Source organism: Numenius arquata, chromosome 1, assembly GCF_964106895.1.
Source record: "Numenius arquata chromosome 1, bNumArq3.hap1.1, whole genome shotgun sequence".
Taxonomy (NCBI): Eukaryota; Metazoa; Chordata; class Aves; order Charadriiformes; family Scolopacidae; genus Numenius; species Numenius arquata.
In genome coordinates, this window is record NC_133576.1 from 44,395,917 (window position 1) to 44,417,355 (window position 21,439).

Consider the following 21,439-nt stretch of genomic DNA (forward strand, 5'->3'; position numbering starts at 1 on the left):
CAAAGAAGAAGGAAAAAAGGAGGAAGAGGAGGATGAAAGACTTGGAAGGAGACATGGCTTTGCCTATGTGGGAGAGAATCCACCCACTAACAAAGTCCCTCTGGGAAAAACTTCCCACTAAAAGCCAACAGCAGTCACAGTGGGAGCCCCCAGGGACAGTTGCAAGGCTTGACCCTGGTGATGGTCCCTGAGCTGCTCTCCTCAATTTTGAGGCTAAATACATGCTACAGAGCTAGCCTCAACATGGTGATGTTGGGTCCTTCCCTGTGCAGGAGCTAGGAAGGGAAACACTAGCACGAGCTTGTTTTCTTTTGCAGTATCTTAGACTCAAATGTTCACATCTCGAAATCAATGTTACTGTCTTGGGATTCGCCTGGGGCCACCTCTAAGAAAGGGAGGGTGCAGGAGGGGAGGTATGGGCTGAGACCCAGCACCATGGTGGAAACTTGGGCTGCACAGAGCAAAATCCAATGGAGGATGTAGGAAGGGTAGTGAAAAATATTTAAAAAAAATATATAATTCAGTTTTTGTGTGAGGCACTCCATCCCCCTGTAAACTACTTCCATTTCATTTTCTGTAATACTTCAGCGCTGCCCTTCCTTCCTGACCATACCATTAATTTATGATATTTACTGTTTTCCTCAGGAAATGGAGTCTTATTATTGCATGAAAATCTCAGCTCAATTTTGTTCCTTGGTGAAAGTTTCTGGCTTTCAAGGTTATAGAGGAAAGCTCACATACGTGACCTGGATGAACAGTCAAGTCCAGAAGATAGGAAACAAGTAAAAAGAAAAAGTACAAATGTGTTATTTGAAAGTAGACACTAATGATTTCTCATCCAATCTTTTGAGTTTCTTTGGTCATGACCTATGATTTTTAGAAAAGGTGACAATGTTAATAGAGAGACATGTGATGGGTGATTGTCTAGGTGACGCTCCTGGGGAAGAGCATCACTGAACTCATCGTAATATTGGAAACCGCAAGAATAGTTAAAAGCTTCCCCATTTCGTGCAGCCTTCAGTATTCTGGTGGAGCGGATCAGACACTGTCAGTGGTACCTGAGGCTTTTGTCATCCCTTTCACGCAGTATCTGTGACTCTGTTCTGGCCTCCCAGCCTAAAAGATGTGACTCTTTAATCTCTTTATTGAGAAAATGCGCTTCTGCCCATTATAATGGAAATGGGACTGAATCATCTGTGCCAACAGAACAAATATGAGAAAATATGTACGTTATAGAAAAATGTTATATATTTGAGGTATTATCTAGCTATCTATGAAGGTCTGTATTTTTAAAATCACATTAAAATAGTGTAACTTTTTATGTACTGCAAAGAACTATGCAAAGTCCCTTTATGCTGGACTCCCAGGCATTCATGTGGCTAGCCCTGATTATTATGGGACACAGGTGTGATGCAGTTGAGGTACAATCTCCCACCCAGTGTCCAAACTTTGCCAACGCACCTATCTTGCTGAAAAGCCAGAATTGAAACATTTTGTAGCTCTTCCTGCTGATGTGACTGTGGGTCAGTGTTGTAAAGAAGGGGTGAGCAGCAGCGTGCAGACAAGGAGGCACCCAGGGATGAGTCATGGGTGCAGCAATGATTGCCTCCTGCTCTGCCCATGTCAGGTCTTTAGCCCAGACACAAATTCCCCAGACCCCACATCTCGTGAACGTGTGAAATACGTTACGCCAGGCTGGCACCAGTATTATCAACCCCATGTTAAGCTTCAGGTTGCCAAGAGTTTAGGATGTCTGAGGTCTGCTTGTCAGAAAGATGGAAATAGCTGATTTACAGTGAGTCACTGAACAGCTCTGAGCTGCTCAGATGGCAGTCTCCCAAAACAGGCATCTGAAGTAACTTCACTTTCCTGCACTACATAAAATGCCAGGCAGTTTTCTTCAAGGCGAGCCATTTGTTGCTTCCCTCCCATTTGGGAGCCTGGGCTGTGGCCCCCACTCAGGCTTCCCTGCCAAGAGCATGAGCCAACCTTGTCCAGTAGAGGGAATTGACTTTTCCACTTCTTGGCTATCACCCCTCTGAGTGATCTAGCGGGTGACTCCAGACACAGTTAATTTCTTTTTTTTTTTTTTTTTTCTCATCAGCTCTTGAAAGTTCCAGTTGGGTCTGCTAATTTCTTCCATAACCTTATGAAAAACACAGCTTTTATAGCTGGGCTTTCCCAGAAGCTCTATACCAGGGATCCGTCAGGCTGACTTTTGTGTGTCGTTAGCAGCTAGTAAGGGTCCGTGCGTGTATATGTATGTACTGCATGCTTCATATTGTATACAGCAGTGCCTAGGGCAAGATTGCAAGGCACTCAAGTACTCTTGGCTCCACTTTGATACTCTAAATGAAGGTCTAGGAACAGATAGCTGGATTGCAGAGGCAGGAGGGGAGTGGGAAATGAAGGGAAGAGGTGGTAAATGGAAAGCAGAGAGGGAAGGGAGCCTGAAAATCAAGCAGAGAGGTTGCAGGGAAAGAGAGTGCAGCCAAGGCTCTCCATAGGCAGCTGGCAGCACACCGCACCGGGGCATGGGGCATGGTGATGCCCCAGGTCCTGCTCGCTCCTGGCAGGGAGGAGTCGCCTGGGGAGGTGATGTAAAGTGCTTTTAGCAAAATCAGGATGTAGGGCTGTCTATGCCGCTGTGTTGCAAGGCCTGTGCTAAGGACCTGATGCTGGCTTTGCAATTAAAAGAACGCCTTGTGAAGGCTGAGCTTCCTCTACACCCAGAAGGGAGCAGGGGAAGGCAATGGATTTGCACCGCTGGGAAACCTTCAGGAAATCAACTTGGGGGGCTGCCAGGTATTACAAGTGCTTTAGAAAACAGCTTACAAAAAAAAAAAATTGCTAATGTAGAGCTGGAGAAAGAAGGCTTTTACTTCAGTAGACAAAAGAGGAAAGTCAAGAAATGCCAGATGTTGTAATGGACACATACTTTCATAAAGTGGAAGCATTGCCTGTGGCTTGAGATTGCTCTCCTTCTCCAAGTCAGTACTGCACACATGGACAAGTATGTGTGAGTTAACAGGGCTTTCTGTTTTTACTTTCCCAAGATTTGAGCCTATTAACTGGTGTGTGTGAGTGTTGAGACACAAGCAAGAACTACTGGAATTTTAACAGCAATTGTAAACAGAATAAAGGCAGTATTATCTACTGGGGTGGCCAGCATTGTTAGATTAAAGGACAAGACTGGTTCCCGAGTGAGTAATACTATGTCTCCAGCTCACGGGGCTCTATATCTGCATTCAGGTGCCCCAGACCAGCTATGTCAGGAGACGCTGCACTCCCTTCCAGCTCACCTACCTGGAGGTTTGTCATGGAAACCAGGATGCAGGTGATTATGGCTGCACTGCATGGGGTTGGGGCTGGGGTGAGCAATGGACTCAGAAATGGGGCTGGAGCCAGGAGAGAGCCAGGAGAGAGCCAGGGAGCTGTGCCGTTGTGTGGTGAAGGGACAAATGCAGGCTTTCTGGGCCCATATAGACAAATCATATAAAGGTCTCAGTATTAATAATCAGTCATTCCGTAATTAGTATTAACTATGATCATTTACAGGACCGGTCCTGTGGAGACCTGGCAATGTGTAAAAGAAATGTGCAAAGAAATGAGCTAAAATTTCCATATACATCAAGCCATACATTTTCCATAGGCTTTTGGACAGGAGTGAGAGCTGGACTGAGAAGGACAGCCATGCTTGGGCACGATGGCAGAGCTTACGCTGACATAGCCATTGGTTTAGCTGTTAACAGCATAACCGCCATGAAAAGTTAGTTCCTGCGTAGATTCAACCCTGAATTACATGTTTGTGGGGGAGAAAGATCTAGAAGCAAGAGTGATGAAACACCAAAGACGGTGAAAGGAGGGAGAGAAGACTGAGTGAATTAGGGAGAGGAAGAAGAGCTGGAGGAGTGAAGGGGAAACCCTCCCAGCTCCAGGGGTGATCTAGTATTTTGGTAGATTTGAGGGGAACAGCGTGGAAAGGTAAAGCAGTAAGTCAAGGCCCTGGGGGAATGAGAGAACAAGACACGTGTGAGAGACCTTCAGCTGAAGGAGGGGACCTGCAAAAGAAAGAATCAGTGGGCAGAGGAAGCAGGCTTAGATATGGAGTTGGTAAGGAAAAAGTTGGTTTATTTAAATTATTATTCTCTACTTTTTCTTCTAGGCAAACTTTGTTCAAAATACATCACCTTCCTTAAAATACTTGGCTTGACTCATGCTCTGGCTGCCCATCCTTTCAAAGGCCAGGCTGTACCTTCCCAGTCCCAGTGGCCCAGGAAGCATTTCCAAATGCAACCTTACACCCTTCATAGGCACTGGGGAACTTCCTGTGCTTTGCACAAAACCTAGGGTTTTCCCTCCCCAGCCTCCACTACAGGCACCTCTCCCTGCCCTTCAAGTGGGGCGAGCTATTTGGTGTTGAGTCCAGCCCCACACAGCCTCCCATGGGAGCGCAGGGCAGGGACAGGCACTGCAGGCAGGGTACCAAGGGTCTCGCTCCATCACGGAGGGCAAGGAGAGCTGAAGTGCGACAGAGAGCGAAGAAACAGGGTTCAGTGATGACTTGTGGAAATGAGTTTCTCTGAAGAAAAGTGAATGGGAGATTATTCACTGAAAAGTTTAATTTATCTGGGGTTTTTTTCCCATCTAAATCCCTTTGAAGGCTACCTCCCTGCACTACCCCAGTTTGGATGTGCGTGTGCAAGGGGCACTTGATTTCTTGAGTGCTACAGGAAAAGTAGTTTTTAGAGAGGCTGGGGGTCATGGTCTGCAGTGGGTGCCACCATGTGAGCACAGTGACTTCAGGACTGGAGAAGCCAGCCCTGGAAACCACATCCCATGGCTGTAAAGAGGTGACTGTGGTTGATGGGGATGCTTCGAAGAAAGGACGGATTTTGGGAGGCTATTCCAAAAGGGTGTTGCCACCCTTTGATGTGTCTGAGAGGGGCAGCTCCTCAGGGGGTCCACACAGGCTGGCAGTCCATGGGAAAGGTGAGTGGAAGCAGTGGCAGTGCTGTCCCTGACAGCTCGCTGCCTTGGTCCCTTCTGCGTAGTTGCAGCCATGGGCAGAGGGACAGAGTGGACAGGGATGGTGCCATGCCACCCCATGCCAGCCCTGCATGGAGAGTGGCTGGGGCAGCCCTCTTCATCCCTAAAGCTTTACACTCTCCCTTTAAGCAGGGTTTGCAGTGGGGGGGGGGGGATCTCAACCCGTGTAAAAGCAGGGTGGATGTTTTGTGCCTTTTCAGCAGTGAGTCCAAGTGCAAAAACTGTGTGTGATCTGAATATCCTACAGTTACGCTTTGGAAACCCTAATAAAGCTGCCTCTGAACCGCATACGTGGAGCAGACGCCGGGACCGGGAGACAGAGGCACCTTTTTTACTCCTTGGGAGCACCCGCCGGGGTAAGTGACATCTGGCTGGGGCACCGCCAGATCGTCGGGCCAAAGGCTCAAGCCCCGCAGCCCTCTGAAAGCTACATCTAGCTTTAAGTGTTGTGTGTACAAAGTGGTGTGTGTTGGCCTCGGTAAGTAACTTAGCAGACAAGGCAAAGCAGAGCCGTGCAACACTTGATGTGCCGCCTGCAGTCTGGGGGATAATAGCTTAGTGCTGCCTGTAGCTGGTCAAAATGCTCCTTTAAGGCAAATGATGGAGAAACGTCATCTGGCACCGTATTGTCGGGATTTGGCCCAGCTGATGAACTGTTGAAGGATTGAATAAGATAGAGTTATTCTTCCAAGTAATTTTTGTCCCATGTTGCACGGTGTATAATGAAATAAAGAGATTCAGGAGGGTTAAACCAGCTAAAGGAAGGCAGCCATTTCATGGAGCTGCATACCCTCTTTGATGAACACCATTTTTTGTCTCCTTTCAGGCGTGGGCCTGGGCTGTGTCTTAGACTGTATCAGGCTTTTACCATAATTTCTGAGAGCTCAGCTTTTGTAGATTCAATTCCACATGAAAAGTTCTTGAAGAGTGCAGTAGTCAGCAATTTTACAGCAAAGAAATTTTTTCAACTAGTGTTAATGTAATGAGGAGGGAGTGGGATGTGTGCTGGAGCTTAAGAAACAGATTTTAAATACGCAGGGATGATAGATATGGCAAGGAGGATGGAGAGGCAGGAACAGGATCATCACCTGGATTTATGAGCCTGTCTCTTTGCTGGCTGGAGAAGCTGGTCATTTTTTTTAATAGAAATCAAAAGGTGGATGCTCACCGGTGTGAGTTTCTGATCATTAGATGTCACAATGATGTGCGACTAAATCCTGCAGTGCACCAGTGACCTCGTCCTACCACTCTTGGAGTGGGTCATCACAGGGGAGATCTCAGCCTCCTCCTCCTCTACAAGACCAAATGCTCCATGTGCATCTCCCAGTGTAAGCGCTCTTGCTGCCTCTTTCCAAATGGCTTGTTGTCATGGCCATCTTCCTCAGGTACCTGCTGCTTGTCAAGGTCGATCAAGCCACTCGGGAGTGAACCATGGTAAAACAGGGTTAAGACAATGGTCAGCAGAAGGGGGTATGAAATGATGGGTCACAGAAGTCCTGACTGATGTTCAGAAGCAGTGGGCAATGGGTGTTGTGGCAGATGTGGAAAGGCTGTGGCAGTGAGGGAGGCTGTGGCCATCTCAGAATACCTGTGGGTATAACCTAGGTGTTGCCTAGGGGATTAGCCTCCAGGATGGCTTACAGGATAGCCTATAGGATAGACTGGAAAATAGCCCAGAGGGCAGCCTAGGGGATAGCCTTCGGGACAGCTTACAGGACACTCTGTAACATAGCCTAGTGGATAGCCTACAGGATATGCCCACGGGATAGATAGCCCCACAGTGGCAAGGGCGCTCTCCTGGAAGACTTCTAGTGCCTGCTCCAAGCTGGCAGAGAAAGGATGTGAAGCAAAGGTTTGCACCTCCCAAAAGAGTCACCTTGCTGGTCGCTGGCTCAGAGGGCATTAGGAGTACCGCTGGCTTCGGTCTGAAAGGCCAGCCTGGCTCTGGCTCCTGGACTGGCTCCGGGATCCCCTCAGCCCCATCAGCTCTTACGAATCCCCTTTGCATGGTGAGCGAGCCCTGCCTGCCTGTTGCAGGGGGCATCCGAGGCTGCACACCGTGCCATGCCATAGCCCATAGGGCCACGCTGGCCTCCACTGCAGGTCAGTTGTGCAGCGAGGGCCTGGGGCGGGCAGGGAAGGCAGCACCAACCCCGCTGCCATGAGCCCAACTCTCCCAGCCTGCAGAACGCTGAAGAGGCCGGAAGATGTTTTTGCAGCTCCTCCATCAGAAGCCTCAGAAAACACCTGGAACTAACACTCACAGGAAGAGCTGTTTCCAGCCGCTGTGCGTGCTTGCAGCCCATCAGACAGCCTCTCCCCGGCGAGGGTGGAAGAGACTCTGCCTCCAAAGCTCTGTCCCCTCCGTGACCAAGAGTCACCCACCGCCGCCGCTGCTTCAGCTCCCCACAGGCGCAGGCACTGCAGCACGGCACAGACATGCAGCAGATGGCATGTGGCATCTGCTCAGAGAATCGACCGTTGGATACTTTGCTCTCCCTCCTGGTTTTCAGCTGTGCCTTCCCATGGGAGATGCCTTTGCCAGGATACTTCACTTAAATAACAAATTCCATCACTCTGGGGGTGGCACGGAGGGTGTTGGGCGAGAGCATGGGCTTTACGTGTTCTCCATGCTTCTGGAGCTTACAGAGGAAAAAAAAAGGCTGCTGGTTTTTCTTTCTGTCCTTCTAATGATAACAGGAGGGATGTGGAAATTAAGCTGCCGAGTTTGGGCTGAGAGGGTCTGAGCCCCAGCTGCGGTGGGTGTCTGAAAGGACGGTCCCAGCGCAGGGCACAGCCGGGGGCCTGTCACGCTGCCTGCAGGGTATGGGCAGCTCACCAGAAGGGTTGCCACTAATTAATAATTACGGTCCTATTTCACCACAGTATCAAATGACGTCTCTCACCTCCCCGACAAAGGAGGTTTCCCCTCCCCTCCCCAGCCCACCCGGGGATAAGTACCACTTGGTCTTGTGTCTGACAAGGAGCTGGTCAGCCCCAGGGTCAGAGCCACAAAGCGGATGCCCAGCAGCTCTCAGCCCTAAAGCCGAGAGGGGTTGTTGCTATGGGAATCGAGAGGGCACTTGCAGACAGCATCTGGAGCCTGTGTCACTCCCTGTCCGAGGCAGCTGGATGTGGAGGGAAGCAAAACTAAAAGGAGGTGGCAGAGAGAGACAGAGGCACGGCAAAATGCATGCATGTTAGAGGAGGGACCTTCCCAGAATGAGAGTACAGTGGGATACAGAAGAGCGGGGACACCAAACTGTCAGGCAGTGGTGGCTCGGCTTGGTAGGATAAACCTTATTTTCTGCTGTGTTTCACACTGGAAAAAGGTCCAGTGAAAGCCCAACTGTAACAAGATGGGATCTGCCTCCTCAACTTATCGGCCCAAGTGTATTTATTTGGATGTTGATGGAAGAATTCAAAAGGTACTTTTGCTGTTTTTCACAAAGTAGTGTCTCCGGAGGCAGCAGCGGCTGGGGGCTGTGTTTGCTGCAGGACCTATTTCTGTAACGCGAGTTAGATGTGTGTTTGCATTCAGCGCCGTGGCGGGCTTCACATCTCTTTTTAAGGCGGGGGGGGGGGGATCTTGCGTGGCTTCTGCTTTGTACACGGATGTTTATTTAAAGGGGAAGGGGAGGCTGGCGGCAGGGGAGGGCTGGGCACTGCCAGCTTTCGCTGTTGGTGTGGGGATCCTTGGTTTAGCAGCCATGTAGGCTTCCTCGCCTGGAGTAGAGTGGCGACGTGTTTACAAAGTTTTGCCTGAGGAGAGGTTTTCACCCAAGCATTGGGAGCTGGAAAGCACGGCGTGCCGAGTAATTTGGAGGGTGTGTGTGTGTGTGTGTGTGTGTGTATGTGTTTAGTGATGTGCATTTTCCTAACGCCAAGCTGACTGGCAGGCAGGTGCCCGGCTGTTGTGCGATGGGGTATGCCGCTGCATCGCCGGGGGGGATTGGGGCTGTGGGGGTCCCCGCCACCTTTGCCAAGTTGTTGGTAAACGATGATAAACATTAATTAAAACTTTCGCTTCCATTAGCCTGCCTTGTTTGCTTAACCACGGTTCACAGCACAGGGGAAACTGTGGGAGAAATGTGTTCTGGCTAAAAGGGAGAGCTTGCACGCTGTCGAGCTGACAGCCCACTGCTCTTAAACAGAAACGATGCCCCCACATTTTTTTAAGTCGTCTTTTTTCTTCTTTTTGTCAGCAATTCTTTGGCCACAAACCAAGTGCCTTTTTTGTAATAGAAAGCCGCTGTGAGGCTGAAGAGCAAGTAAACTCTGACTTGCAAAATTCAAGTCTCTCTCTGTCATCCTCCTGCTCTAAATTTCCATTTCACCCAGCCTCGCCTTTTGTTTCTGCTTTAAAAAGAAACAGCAAAGATACCCTTTGCTTTCCCTTCCCTTTGCTGTAAGAGTGACTGCAGAAAAGGGAGAGCTGATACTTACAGTTCCATCCCACCATGCGTGTCTCCGTTGCCTGCAGTCCCCTCTGCCCGCTGCCCTGGAGACCCACCGCAACTGCCAGAGTCCTGTCCTCAGGAACAAGACCTTGAAGAATCCAAATCAGCACCTGGTCCCCCACAGCAGGCTGCTCCTCTTCATCCATCTTGGGGCTTAGACGTGACGTGATGGTGGTCCCTCTGCCACCATGGGCTCCTCCGTTCTGGTGGGCAGAAGCTGACGCCTCTTCTCTTTTGGTGGGGCTTAATGAATTGGTCGCCTGGCAGCCCCCAAAAGCACAGCTTGTACGGAGCTCCCTGGCACCTTTACCGTTTGGTACGAAAATGTTTTGGTATTCTGAAAGGGTGGCAAATGTTTCCATAGTTGTTGGTAAAGCACATCATCTATCATCTGCTTTGCTTTTTAAAAAAGTAGCATTTTGCAGAACCAGTCTCTGGAGAGTAATTTTGACACTGAAAACGCAGAAGAGGCACAAATACATGAGCAAGCAAATGCAAATTCAGGCGGCAGTAAGGGGTTTTTTTGCTAGATAAATGTTATCTGTTTCTTTTGTCAGATGTGAAATTCCATCTGTGCAATGTTTGGAAGGATTCCTGCAGTAAAAATGCCGTGTAAGTGGGGTTCACCCAGGGGTAAGCAGGGCATATCTCAGATTCTCATGCTTCCTCAGTAACAACATCATTAGAAAGAAAAGAAAAAAAAAAAAAAAGCAACCCTTAATCTTCCAAGGAATGCAGTATTGAAGGCTTCTAAAGGGAGCTCATTAAATCAATGCTAAGCTACTCGTCAACCCAGTAATGAGGTATGAGCTTCATTATAACATCACTTGTTGAGTTTGAAAGGGCTCAGCTCCAACCTGCAACTGGCTTGCTGGACACTGCAGAGTCATGAAATAGAACTGGGCATTCTCCCATAGTGCTAGCTGTGATGGCAATTATTCACGGGAAACTCTGTGTTTCCGTGGCATCCTTCTGAATTTCCACTGGTGTGGCTGCAGGGTGTGCTACTGACTTTGGGAGGAGTTGTTTTGCCTTGGCACTGGGGTAAACGAAGGGATGCACCAGGCTCAGAGAGCTGCATGCCGCCTGCCCCTGGAACCTGTGCGTTGCAGATGAGCACTCGGAAGTGCTCTGCAACAGGAGCATTGAATTAAGCTAAGTAGGTTTGTGTGTCAGCAGATCCAGAGGGGCACAGCGGGGAGGGCAAAGGAGCAAGGCAATTGCTGGAGGAGAGTTTGCTGGCTTTGAAACCCTCAGTAATTGTTGAAATAAAGGAGGCACCATCAGCAGGGGTTGAACCCAGGACCGTGCCCGAGGCCAGCACATCCCAGAGGAAGTGCTGAGATCCATACCTGCAAGGCCAGTGCCATGAACACCCAGGAGTCCAGTAGCCTCCTGTGGGAGGCCGGTGGGAAGCTCGGAGCAGAGGAGAGGCCGGCCCAGTGCTGCTGTGCATCACTCCTACCTCACGCTGGGGAAGCCTAGCCCTTGCCTCGGTAACTTCCTCGGCTCCTGCCCTTTCCCCTTGGCCCCCATCTCACCTGCACCCGCAAAGGCTCCCAGTCATCTGTCACAGTTTGATAAACTGACCTTTCAGGGCCACGGGCAGGCACAAAATGGTCTTCACCAAACCTGACCACAGGGAAGGGCTCTCCTCCAGTGGGCAGAGTTGACTGAGCATCTACCCACACCGGGGCAGCAAGGGCTGTGCTTTGGGAGGGACATGACATGACCCACCCTGGCCCAGCAGCCACCAACTGTGGAACCCCCCACAGGCACCTGAGTTCAAGATCCCCAAAGGGGTGGCTTTTGTGTCCACCAAGGGAAAAATTCAAGCTGCTGGTAGCTGATTCCTGGCTAAGGGGCAGGGGATGGGGGTCTCCTGTGGAGCAGCCACCTGCTGAGCTGGTGGAGGTAGAGCCAAACACGAGGCAGGAGGTGGAGGGGACAGCCATGCTGGGGCTGCTGGAGAAGAAAGATCGAAGGCTTTGCAGCGTTACAGCTGTGCGCTGAACCAGGGCTCTGTGCAAACCGACTTCAAAGAGGTCACTTGTTCTTGGAGCTGGTTAAAAAATGAAGTTACAGCATTATGTGCTTCCTATCCAGCAGGTCCGTAAAGGGGATGCATGCCCTGGAGGAAACAAACGCTGCTTGGTTTATTTATTTTTAAAGGATCCTCTCACCCAGAGACAACCAGCAGCTCATTACCCGCTTGCCTGGACACACACCTCCCTCTGCGCTTCGCACACGTGCCGGGGGCTTAGCACGCCCGTGAAACTCATCCATGTCCCACCCCTGCCACAGCCTGGTCTGCTGCCAGGCAAAGGAGAAGACGGCGGGACGGGGGAAGCCGTGAACATGTTTCGTATAGGATAAGGTGATTTTGCAGTACCATCATGGACAGGGATTTCTCATTGTTCCTGGAGTGCCACTAGATGGGGTCAAGCACCCAAACCCCCAACCTACCACGGAGAAGTGAGGTTTGCTCCGCCAAACTTAAGCTGGAGTTGGAGTCTTATTTTCCTTCATAACGTTATTAACCCTATGGCTGCATTTTTAAGAAAAATTCCTATTGAATCTGTTTCAAATTAAAAATCCACCAGCAAGAAAATGTTCCCCAGCCCATGCCCAAATCTTTTCCATGAAGAAACTACCGGGGAACATTTTCTTTTGACCTTTGAGATTCAAATGGTAGCAGAGCCAAACCAGCCAGTGGCCATATTCCCAGATGGGCGGCTTCATGGCTCTCATTTTCAAATGTCACAGGTAGTGGCTTTGCTCACAGAGCTGTAAGGAGTTCCCCTGAGAAAAACGCTAAATTCAAGAGGATTTCTGTTTCCAATGTCTTACTCAGCATCACATCCGTAAAAAGGATGGAAAGTCAGAGGGGTACAGAGCCTGAGCTAATTGGAAAAAAGAAAAGGACTGCTGCCTTTGTCAAGGATTCAAAGAAACCACTCAGGGTGGTATTTTCTTCCTCTTCAGAAAGCAAGTAAAGAATTTTGGAGCCATTTTGCTGGCTGACTGAGTCATTTTGGATGCCAAGCAGAGAAATTAACTTTTTTTTTTTTTCTTTCTCAAAGAAATGTATTGATTTCAACTATCTGGATGTCTACTGTACTGACCTGTGGAGCAGGACACTGATCCATCCACCTCCATTGTTCTTCTTGGCCTAAGGTCCACGATGAACAGAGCAAAGCCAAGACTGAATTTTGGTGCTGTGGTTATTGCATTGAAACGTCAGCACATAGAAATCGTTTCTGTCATGTGAGCTTTTCTTTTTAATTAGAGCAGCAGCAACTGTGGTATAAATGCAAACCCAACAGATTTTTCCAAAGCTCTCCATGCTATTTTTAACACGCCAAACTAGATTCAGATTAAAAACAAAACACAGCAGAAAAATAATGGCATGATGATCTGTTCAAGGCGATTAAATATTTTTGCATCCCCATGACTCTCTTGGCTCAGCAGGACAAGCATGCTCTGTGGTGCCCACGGACCCAATTCCCTGCCTGTTCGGACCAGGGATTTAGGGCAATATCCTTTCAGCTGCCAACTGTCGGAGGGGTGCATAGAGGGGAGGTTCACAGGCAGTCAGGACATGGACTCCTCTGGGGGCCACTTTGCCCGGCCAGTGTTCTCAGGTTCCTCCCACACATGGACAAGCTGCTGCCAAAACCCTCTTTAGCGTAGTGAGGCGTAAGTTTGTTTTTGTGGGATCAAGGCCATTTTCTTAGTGCTGGCAGATCTCTGTGGGTGAGGAAAGGTGCAAGATAGCACAGCCTGAGCCTGGCCGGTGCTCTCAGCTCACCTTGGGTCTCTGATTTTAGCTGGCCCTGGTGAATTCAAGGCGGCTGCTACATGTTCTTGTCGTAAAGTAGCAAGAAATGAACAGCGAGTTCTTAAAACTCCATCATATTACAGCACGTAAACATTTTAAAGAGTAAAAATGGCTTAAAACCAGACTTTTAAAAAAGTGACAGAAAATGTCTTATTTGAGGCCTCTCTCTCTCCTACTCCCCTTTCTCTTTCCCCCCCAGCAAGGGCTCCGCAGAGCATTTATAAAGCCAAACCATAATGCTAGCACGGTTCCGTAATTCCAGCGTAGCTCCATAATTCTTCTGTAGCTATCACCCAAAAAGGCTTGTTTACTGCTGTTTATCTTTCTGAAGTCACATGCAGTCTATATAGTTATTAGAGTTTGTGCTCATGTTAGCCAAGGCAAAGTGTAGGTCAAACACTCTCCTGCTAGTCTTACCTATGGATTCAGACAAGCCAACCGTAGCAATTTATGCTAATCACATACAAACTGTTTTGGCTTAATACAAACGAGAGAAAACCGTTTTGTTTCTATCACCTTTCTAGTGAACTGCGAATTGGCCTTTCGTTGCCCTCTCGCCATACCTGCTTTTCCTTACTCCATTAACTAACATTACTCTTCTGACAGTCTTATATTATCAAGGGTGTGGTAATATTAGACATTAATTGTGTGAGTGGTTTTGAAACAAGCAGCCCAGCTTCACTCACATTTAGTGAGGACATTTGGTGCTAAAGCATCCTTATTATCCAGTTTACAAAACATTTCAAGCTTAATGCATTTATGTGCTACAGGGTTAATTGCACTTACTACTCCATTAGCAGCAATTGTGTGCCCTTTTTATGTTAAGTAAATCCAGAGTATAGACATTTCTATTATTTGTCAAAGGTTGAAGCACTTTTATGTCTGCTGCAGAAAATAAGAAACTTCCAGCTCAGCCTCTCACAACCAGCCTTGCTGGGTCCTGGTTACATTCTGCCTTTAATCAGTAGTACTAAAAGACTGAATAGCCGCAATATGTCCCTTAGTATAGTCAGCAGGCTGCACAAGGCTCTCTTTAATGTAACCTGGATTCCTCTACGAGACCCAGTGACTCTAAAAAGTAATGAGATCCTTCCTTGCTCACAGTGACAGAGACAACCCCTGCCATGCTGTCCATCTCAATGGACATCCAAGATTGCCCTGGGGGTCACACATATGAGTGTACCGTAGACATTTTCACTTTCCTGAAAAGAGAAAAATCTCTTTTCCCATAGTGCTCTGTTCAAGGATGTTATAAGGATGGTAATTGTGACTTACCATATAACTATGCCTTGGTATCCTGATACGTCAGCTCTGTCTGGCGGCTCCTGTTTCTCATTTTAGGGTAATGTATATAATTAGGAAACTAACGGGATTCACCCCACTTAACCATTAACTGTAGCCATCTAAAAGTTAGTGATGACTGCTTCAAGCTAGTCACACAGCTTCCCCATAGTCACTGGGGAGGCGGGTGGTACCTCCAGAGGATGATTCATCCTATCTTAAACTGGGTTTTGGAGACGTGTGGGCTGACTTACCCTTTGGAAGTTGTCCTCTTTCTCTACTGGCAAGAGAGGGAGTCTAGCAGAGCAACATGCATGAGATGCCAAACTTGTAGAAGTTTGAAGTTACGTCAGCTGAATCCCACCCGTACATTTCACTTAGGTGTCGTGTTGAAATGAATGTTGTCAAGCTGTGCATCACTGCCCAAATGTAAGTGTGAATCAGCAGGACCACAGAGCTCCGGTTGTTGGAAGTAAAACACCTACCATGCCCTTCATCCTCTAACAGAAGCAGTGTTTGAAGAGCTCAGGGGAGCCTTCATTTTTGCTCCGACTCTCAGCTGAGGGCTCTCCTGCTTTCTTCCCCACACGTGCACTTATTCTCTGTTCCCCTCTTAGAGAAACTCCTACTGCAACAAACAGATGGCAAATCTGGCACACTATTTTTAATACTGCTTAACATTTGAAGCTCAGATAAATGGAGTGGTTTTCCAAATATGAACTGTTAATTAGCAGAAGAAATAAAAAATAGGTACTATGGATATAACTGGGCTCATGCTATGCCTATATCTGAATTCAAAGAATGAGAAACCTGGGGGATGTTTGGATGTGGGGTTTTAGGTAGGACTTCTGTTGGGAACTGTGGCTGATAAGGTCACTTATCACCCTTTTTTGAGGAAGACCTATTTGCTTACACGTTTAGAAACATGAATTCCTTCCAGTGATTTCTACAAAGTGTTATCTAACAGTTCTAGATCCTGCTTCATTTTGATATGGACAACAAAGACCGCTGGAGAGACAGGGAAAATCACAATGAAAAATTTCACATCAGCCTTAGCACACATTCAGCCTTCACACATTCTGCCTTAGCAATTCAGAAATCCTCAGTCAAAACTGCTATTAGAGAATCATAGAATGGTTTAAGTTAGAAGGGACCTTAAAGATCACCTAATTGCAAATGTTCACAATCCCTGCAAGATACATAACTGAGTTTTACCAGACTCTTTTCTGAAACACTCTCCTCCAATCTCATTAGTGAAGATAAATTATCATTTTAGATTGTTTCAACTCTGCACTTCCAGCCCCGACTCTGAACATTGCTCACTGAGCTGAATGAAAGACATCGCCAAGTGCTAAAAAGTCTGGAACACAGCAGGTTGAGACCAGCAAAAGGAGGTAGGACAGGAAACTGAGGATAGGCTGGCTTTGAAAATATGTCTGCATTATTTATTTAGGAATTCTACTAGGGTAAAAAAAACCCCAAGCGCGAGTTAAATTCTTGGAAGAAAACCCAATTACCAACAACAGATCAGAACAGGATAACATTCTGGATGGGGTTTACAGTTTACAGAGAGGATTAGCTGTTCTGAGGATCAAATATAGAACAGAAATTGGACTTGTAGGCTGTGTTTTTACCCATCCTATCTGAAAGCAAAATATAATGTGATTAGTTGTAAGCTGGTAGGTTGCAGAGTATATGCACTATGGTCCCTTAGTAATATCTCCATCACAATCCTTAATATTGAACTGCTCCTCTGGGTGGGAAAGCCAGCCAGAGTAGCAGGGTTCTTAATCCCTACTCTTTCTGAGAGGGCTTTTAAAATCCTTGTCCTCAACCAGAGGTGGATAGTATAGATTAAGAGACAATGACCTCTTATTTCAGAGGAAGATGTTTCCAAAAAAAATGCAGAACTGTCTCCAGGAAAGAAACCAGTCCCACAGAAGTGAGCTCTGGGCCAGGAAACAGACATCCCCATTGAGTCACCCTGTCCTACTTGCAGTTACTGCATGCTTCATCATGATATTATTTCCACTCCAAAAAGCCTCAGTTATAATTCATCCTGCCTTTCCCTCCTTTGCTTCACACTACTTTCCAAGGCAGGCAGACAACATTCCCCACTTAAATCAAATGGCTACTTCTTGGTCTTAATTGAGAATTACTGAAGTGATCAAGCTGAGCACTCAGGGAAGACGATTTCCTGTCATTTTTTTCTACACATGGTAGAAGTTTTGCTAACAGTAACAAGGACAGAAATATGAAATAATGTTAACTCTAAAATGGGGGAAACAAATTGTTTGCAGATGCTGCATCGTTTTTGAGGAGTACATTCTTTTTCCTCCTGGCACAAATCCAAGGGAGATGCAATTAACAGGGTTTATATGCGGCTGATTTTCTTTGTGGCATTTAGTCATCAATCTGCAGGCTGAAGCAGAAGCTTCTGTTTCCCTTTCCCATGAGGTGTATCACCTCTGTGACTCTACTTACATGATTTTGGCTCTGCCTTTGCTTTCAGAAATGACACTGGCAAATAAGCGTCTTCTGCTGTCCAGTCTTGCAGGAGACTCTCAATACCATCAGGCAATATTGGAGTCCCCGCGTCCACTCTTTCTCATAGGAGGTGTGTCAGGAGCTGCATCTCAGGATTTTTTGGGCTGTTCTGACCTGCGTGACTATGCACTCTTTTGGCGCGTATTATGGGCAAACCTGTGCGTGCCCTATACATGCATGATCTTAGCCCGGTACCACAGCTGTAGAAACTGCTGTGGTCTCCTGCCTTTGGCCTCTGTTATGCTCCATAGCAAGGTCTCTGTCCTGTCCTAAGCAGTGATTTCTTCCATTGGTGGGCATTAATGCAGAGAGCGAGGTGCTGTGAGACATGTCACAGCAGTGGCTTGCCACCCAGGAATAGGAACAGGGACCTAAGCAAGGTGACTATGAGTCAGATACAGTTGAGACAGGTCTGAAGGGAGATGAAGTCCCTCACTGCTGACTGTGGGTATGGACCAGACCCACAAATAGTGCTAGAAAAGTGTCATAATGGAGACCCGGGCTGAAGAGCAATGGCTTCAGGACATCTGCCCAAGTAAGGACATCTTCACAGGACTGGGTAAGATGCTTGCTTCTCCACCTGGTGCGAACAGCGCTGCCTATCCTCAAAGCTGCAGGTCAGCCATCTTCCCTGGTCACGGGAGAAATCATGTGTCCTATCTGGCTGAAGTATGGGTGCAAGCCAAATGTCACTGTATTGCCTTCATGTTGCTAATGTCCCTGCAATGATAATGGACTTGAGGCAAATAGGATTCCTATACTGTTCCAGAGCCATCAATAGTACACATTACTGTCCTCTTGTCTCTCCAAAATACATTCCAATCATATTCCATCAGCACAACTGAGATCGACTTTATTGGGAACATAAACCTGCAGGCAATAACAGGAACAATTGCACATTGCTGGGAAATGCCTGAGGCTGACTGTTTTCTTTTAGAACAGAAGGAAGTTGGTCAGAAAAGCTCAGCAGGTTGCAACAGAAGAAAACTTTAGTAACATATGCTCTTTGGTTAAAAAAAACTCAACCAGCTGAGGACAACCATCCTGAGATGAGTACCAAAGTGCAGTGGGTGATTCACAAATCCAGTTTTAGCAAACTTAAGTAAAAATACCAAGTATGGAAAGCTAAAAAGCATGTATGGAGACAGCTCATAATCTAGAAAATAGTATCTACAGTCTTTGTTTTGCTTCCCACTCTTTCACTATTACATGGAGTAAAGGAAGCATTAAAATTCATCCTCAATGCATGGAAAGCTCCTGCTTCTTTCTATGAGTCAGGCTGGCTTTCTTACCTTTAATGTTTTTTAATTTTTTTTTTTTATCTTTTCCTCTCTTATCTGTCCTGGTCAATAATAATTGATTTCCAGAATAAGAAACCTCAATACCTGAAATAGCACTCTCGGCACATCACAGGCCTTTACCTTCTGTTCAGACGCAATTAACATCATCTTCTCAGTTACTGCATGTACCAGTTGTTGTACTCTCCAATACTCTGTCAGCCAATTTTAGCAGCTGTCACTCCAGTAGGATGCTGTGTTCTGCTAGGAGTGGGGTTTCAGCCCTCTCTGAACTCAATTGGCTATGTTTTATTGCTTTGATTGCTGCTGTATTTTAATAACCAAGGGTCAATCACTGGGCAAAGCAGACTTTTAAAACACACCCGGGCATGAATCCCACCCATTGCCCTGGTAGCATTTACTAACTACCTCAGCAATCAAGTGCCTTGATGTTTCATAAAGTAAAGATATTGCCTGGTGTAATCTCAACTGGGTCAGAAAACGGGGAAGGTGGGTGTGCATGCACATCTAAGCCACAGCCACCTCTTCAGGTGACCAATATCACTCTCTTCTCTACCACAAACCCCCTGATGCTTCCCTCAAGAGTAAGAAGGCTCCTCACCACCAGTGAAAACGGAGGTATGAAGCCTTGCTTCAGCATCAGCTCGAGTGTCGGTGTGTCACAGCCCAGGCACAACAGGACTCAGCCGGGCTGGCCAGATCTTGCCGTTTTGTCCTGACTCTCCTGATACTTCAGGCTCACGATGTTCTGAGCTGAGAGCAGGTGTGAGCAGCTCCTCGCTGGCAGAACGTCCTGTGGGCTCTCCCATGGCTTCATCAGAGGTCTGGGTCAGCATCACAAGACACCTCTCAGTGAGATATTTCCCCTGGGGTCTGAAAGGCACCTTAGAAAATGCACATGGGAATTGTGTCATTGCAATGCTATTATGATTTAGGAATGGCCAAGACTGCTGGAGTGAAGCTGCAGGCTTAATTAACTCCTGGCACCTACGCCTTTCAGAAGAGTGTTTAATCGGATGATGATATGTTATTTCTCCAGCTTGGCCCTCATCTTGCAGAACACACGGGGCCTGCTTGACCGGCCAGATCCGGGGAGGGTGGCCGCAGCCCCTGCTGCCTGCAGCCCCCATTGCCTGCGGCCCTCCCGCTGCCCACAGCCCCTGTCCCAGTGAAAACAAACAGTTGGAAGGACATCCTGGGTGACATGTTCCTCATTTTCTGGGTCACCAGCCTCAAGGATGATCTGTGGGCATGCACTCCCCTATGCTGGCCATAGACGGCAATGGAAACTGTGCCTGAGAATATGGGATGTTACGGGTGGTTGTGAAGGGTGGAAAACAATGTTCCCAGCAAGGCACCCACAAGGGAGGAGACTTTTGACCTTGACCTCCTGTGCCTCAGACCTCATCTGTAAAATACCACTTTCTTGCTCCCCCTGAGTTTTGTCATTAGGTCTCCACAAGTCCCCTTGAGCTGGTCATCCTGAACCCAGAGGCTCTGTGGCTATTTCTCCTTTGGGGGTGTGAGGGAGCTGAGCTTCAGGCCTGGCCAGGAAAGCTGCCCAGCTCCACACCACCTCGTCCCCCTGCCTGCATCCGCTCACTGTTGTTCCTGGCTTTGAGAAGATGAGCCAGGCCCAACGAGACATTTTATTTCCATGGTGGTTTCAAAGCATCCACTATAGGCAATCAAAGGCACACAGGTAGGCTTTCTGCCCCCTACCCTGGTTGCAGAAGAGCTTCTCAACCAGGGGATGAAGAGGTGTCTGGGGGTGTGGGAAGGTAACAGTGGCAAATTTTTTAATTCAAGGTCCAAGCTCTGACCTGACAGCAGGAATGATACTGCCTGATAGACTGGAGGAAATCTGGCACAAAGGGGCGGGAAAAAAACTCTTTTCTGTTTAAAGTTAGCTTAAACTGATGTTGTCCAAAATGCAGTGCCTTTTTATACCATCCAAGGACCTCTCCAGATCTGGTCTGTTTTCTTTGTGGATCTAGGCTCTTGCATCCTTAAATTTGCAGCTGTTATCATCCAGCAGCAATAGTGCACTATGAGATACCTTTTGCTCTCAGTTTGCATATATTGTCGCTCTACTTCTGAACAAAGCAATTAGGTCTCCAGAGCTCACTTGCTTTATCAAAAAAAGCACCAGGTATTATACAGGAGCAGAGAAATATTCCAGCTCACAAGTCAAATCAGATAATTGAAGTGGTAGGGTAAACCTTAAAATTAGCCCAGTTCATGCCTGAATAGAGTTCATATCTCACTGGGAGCTAACCGTCCTTTCTCTTGTCTTCTTTTTTTTTTTTTTTCCCCTGCTGCTGTTTGGTTTGGAAGGTGATCTTCAGTAAATACTGCAACTCCAAAGATATCATGGACCTCTTTTGCATTGCAACAGGTCTACCAAGGTAGGTGTCTCTTTTTATTTGTGACATTCATTTCACTTTTGTGGTTTTACTCCTGGGGACAATTTAAAGACAGGCCCCAAATGGTGCATTTACCTGCTATCCAGGCTTCTTTCTCATTCTAGTCTACTGGAAGAAGAAATCGGGGCAACCCAGAGAACACCAGCTAGAAAAGTGCACAAAGCCCAGGCGGGTGTTGAGCCACTTCAGCACTGGCTGCGTCTGAGGAACAGAGGGGAGTAGAGTAGAACAGAAGAGATATAGTCCAAAAAAATAAAAAGCAAGTGCATAAGCCTAGCACTACATTTTTGCCCATATCGAGTGAAATGCAACCATATGTTTAGAACCTGTGTATTAGGGAAAAACTTGGGGCCAATGAGAAGCATTGGTGATAAGCTTTATATTTAGACACAGTGCAATCTAATCCCAGGTATGGGATATTCAAACACAAAGTATCCCAGCAGAATCATTTTGTAGAACATAAATATCCCTAAATCCATTGCCCAGGCCAAGCATTTTCCAATTTATGTTGTCCAGCAAAGTCCATGCATCTCTCCT

At 47.4% G+C, this 21,439-nt stretch overlaps 1 protein-coding gene across 3 annotated transcripts in view; it reads left to right on the forward strand.

Annotated features, from left to right (window-relative positions):
* The first annotated feature begins 8,408 nt into the window (after window positions 1-8,408).
* PDE9A (phosphodiesterase 9A) overlaps window positions 8,409-21,439 on the forward strand; it is a 52,828-nt gene continuing 39,797 nt past the window's right edge. For 2 of the 3 annotated variants that reach the window (XM_074161002.1, XM_074161012.1), the window contains exons 1-2: window positions 8,409-8,477; window positions 20,814-20,884. In XM_074161002.1, the coding sequence (XP_074017103.1) occupies window positions 8,409-8,477; window positions 20,814-20,884 (140 nt within the window). The remainder of the gene's footprint in view (window positions 8,478-20,813; window positions 20,885-21,439) is intronic. The other variant, XM_074161021.1, reaches the window with a different exon arrangement.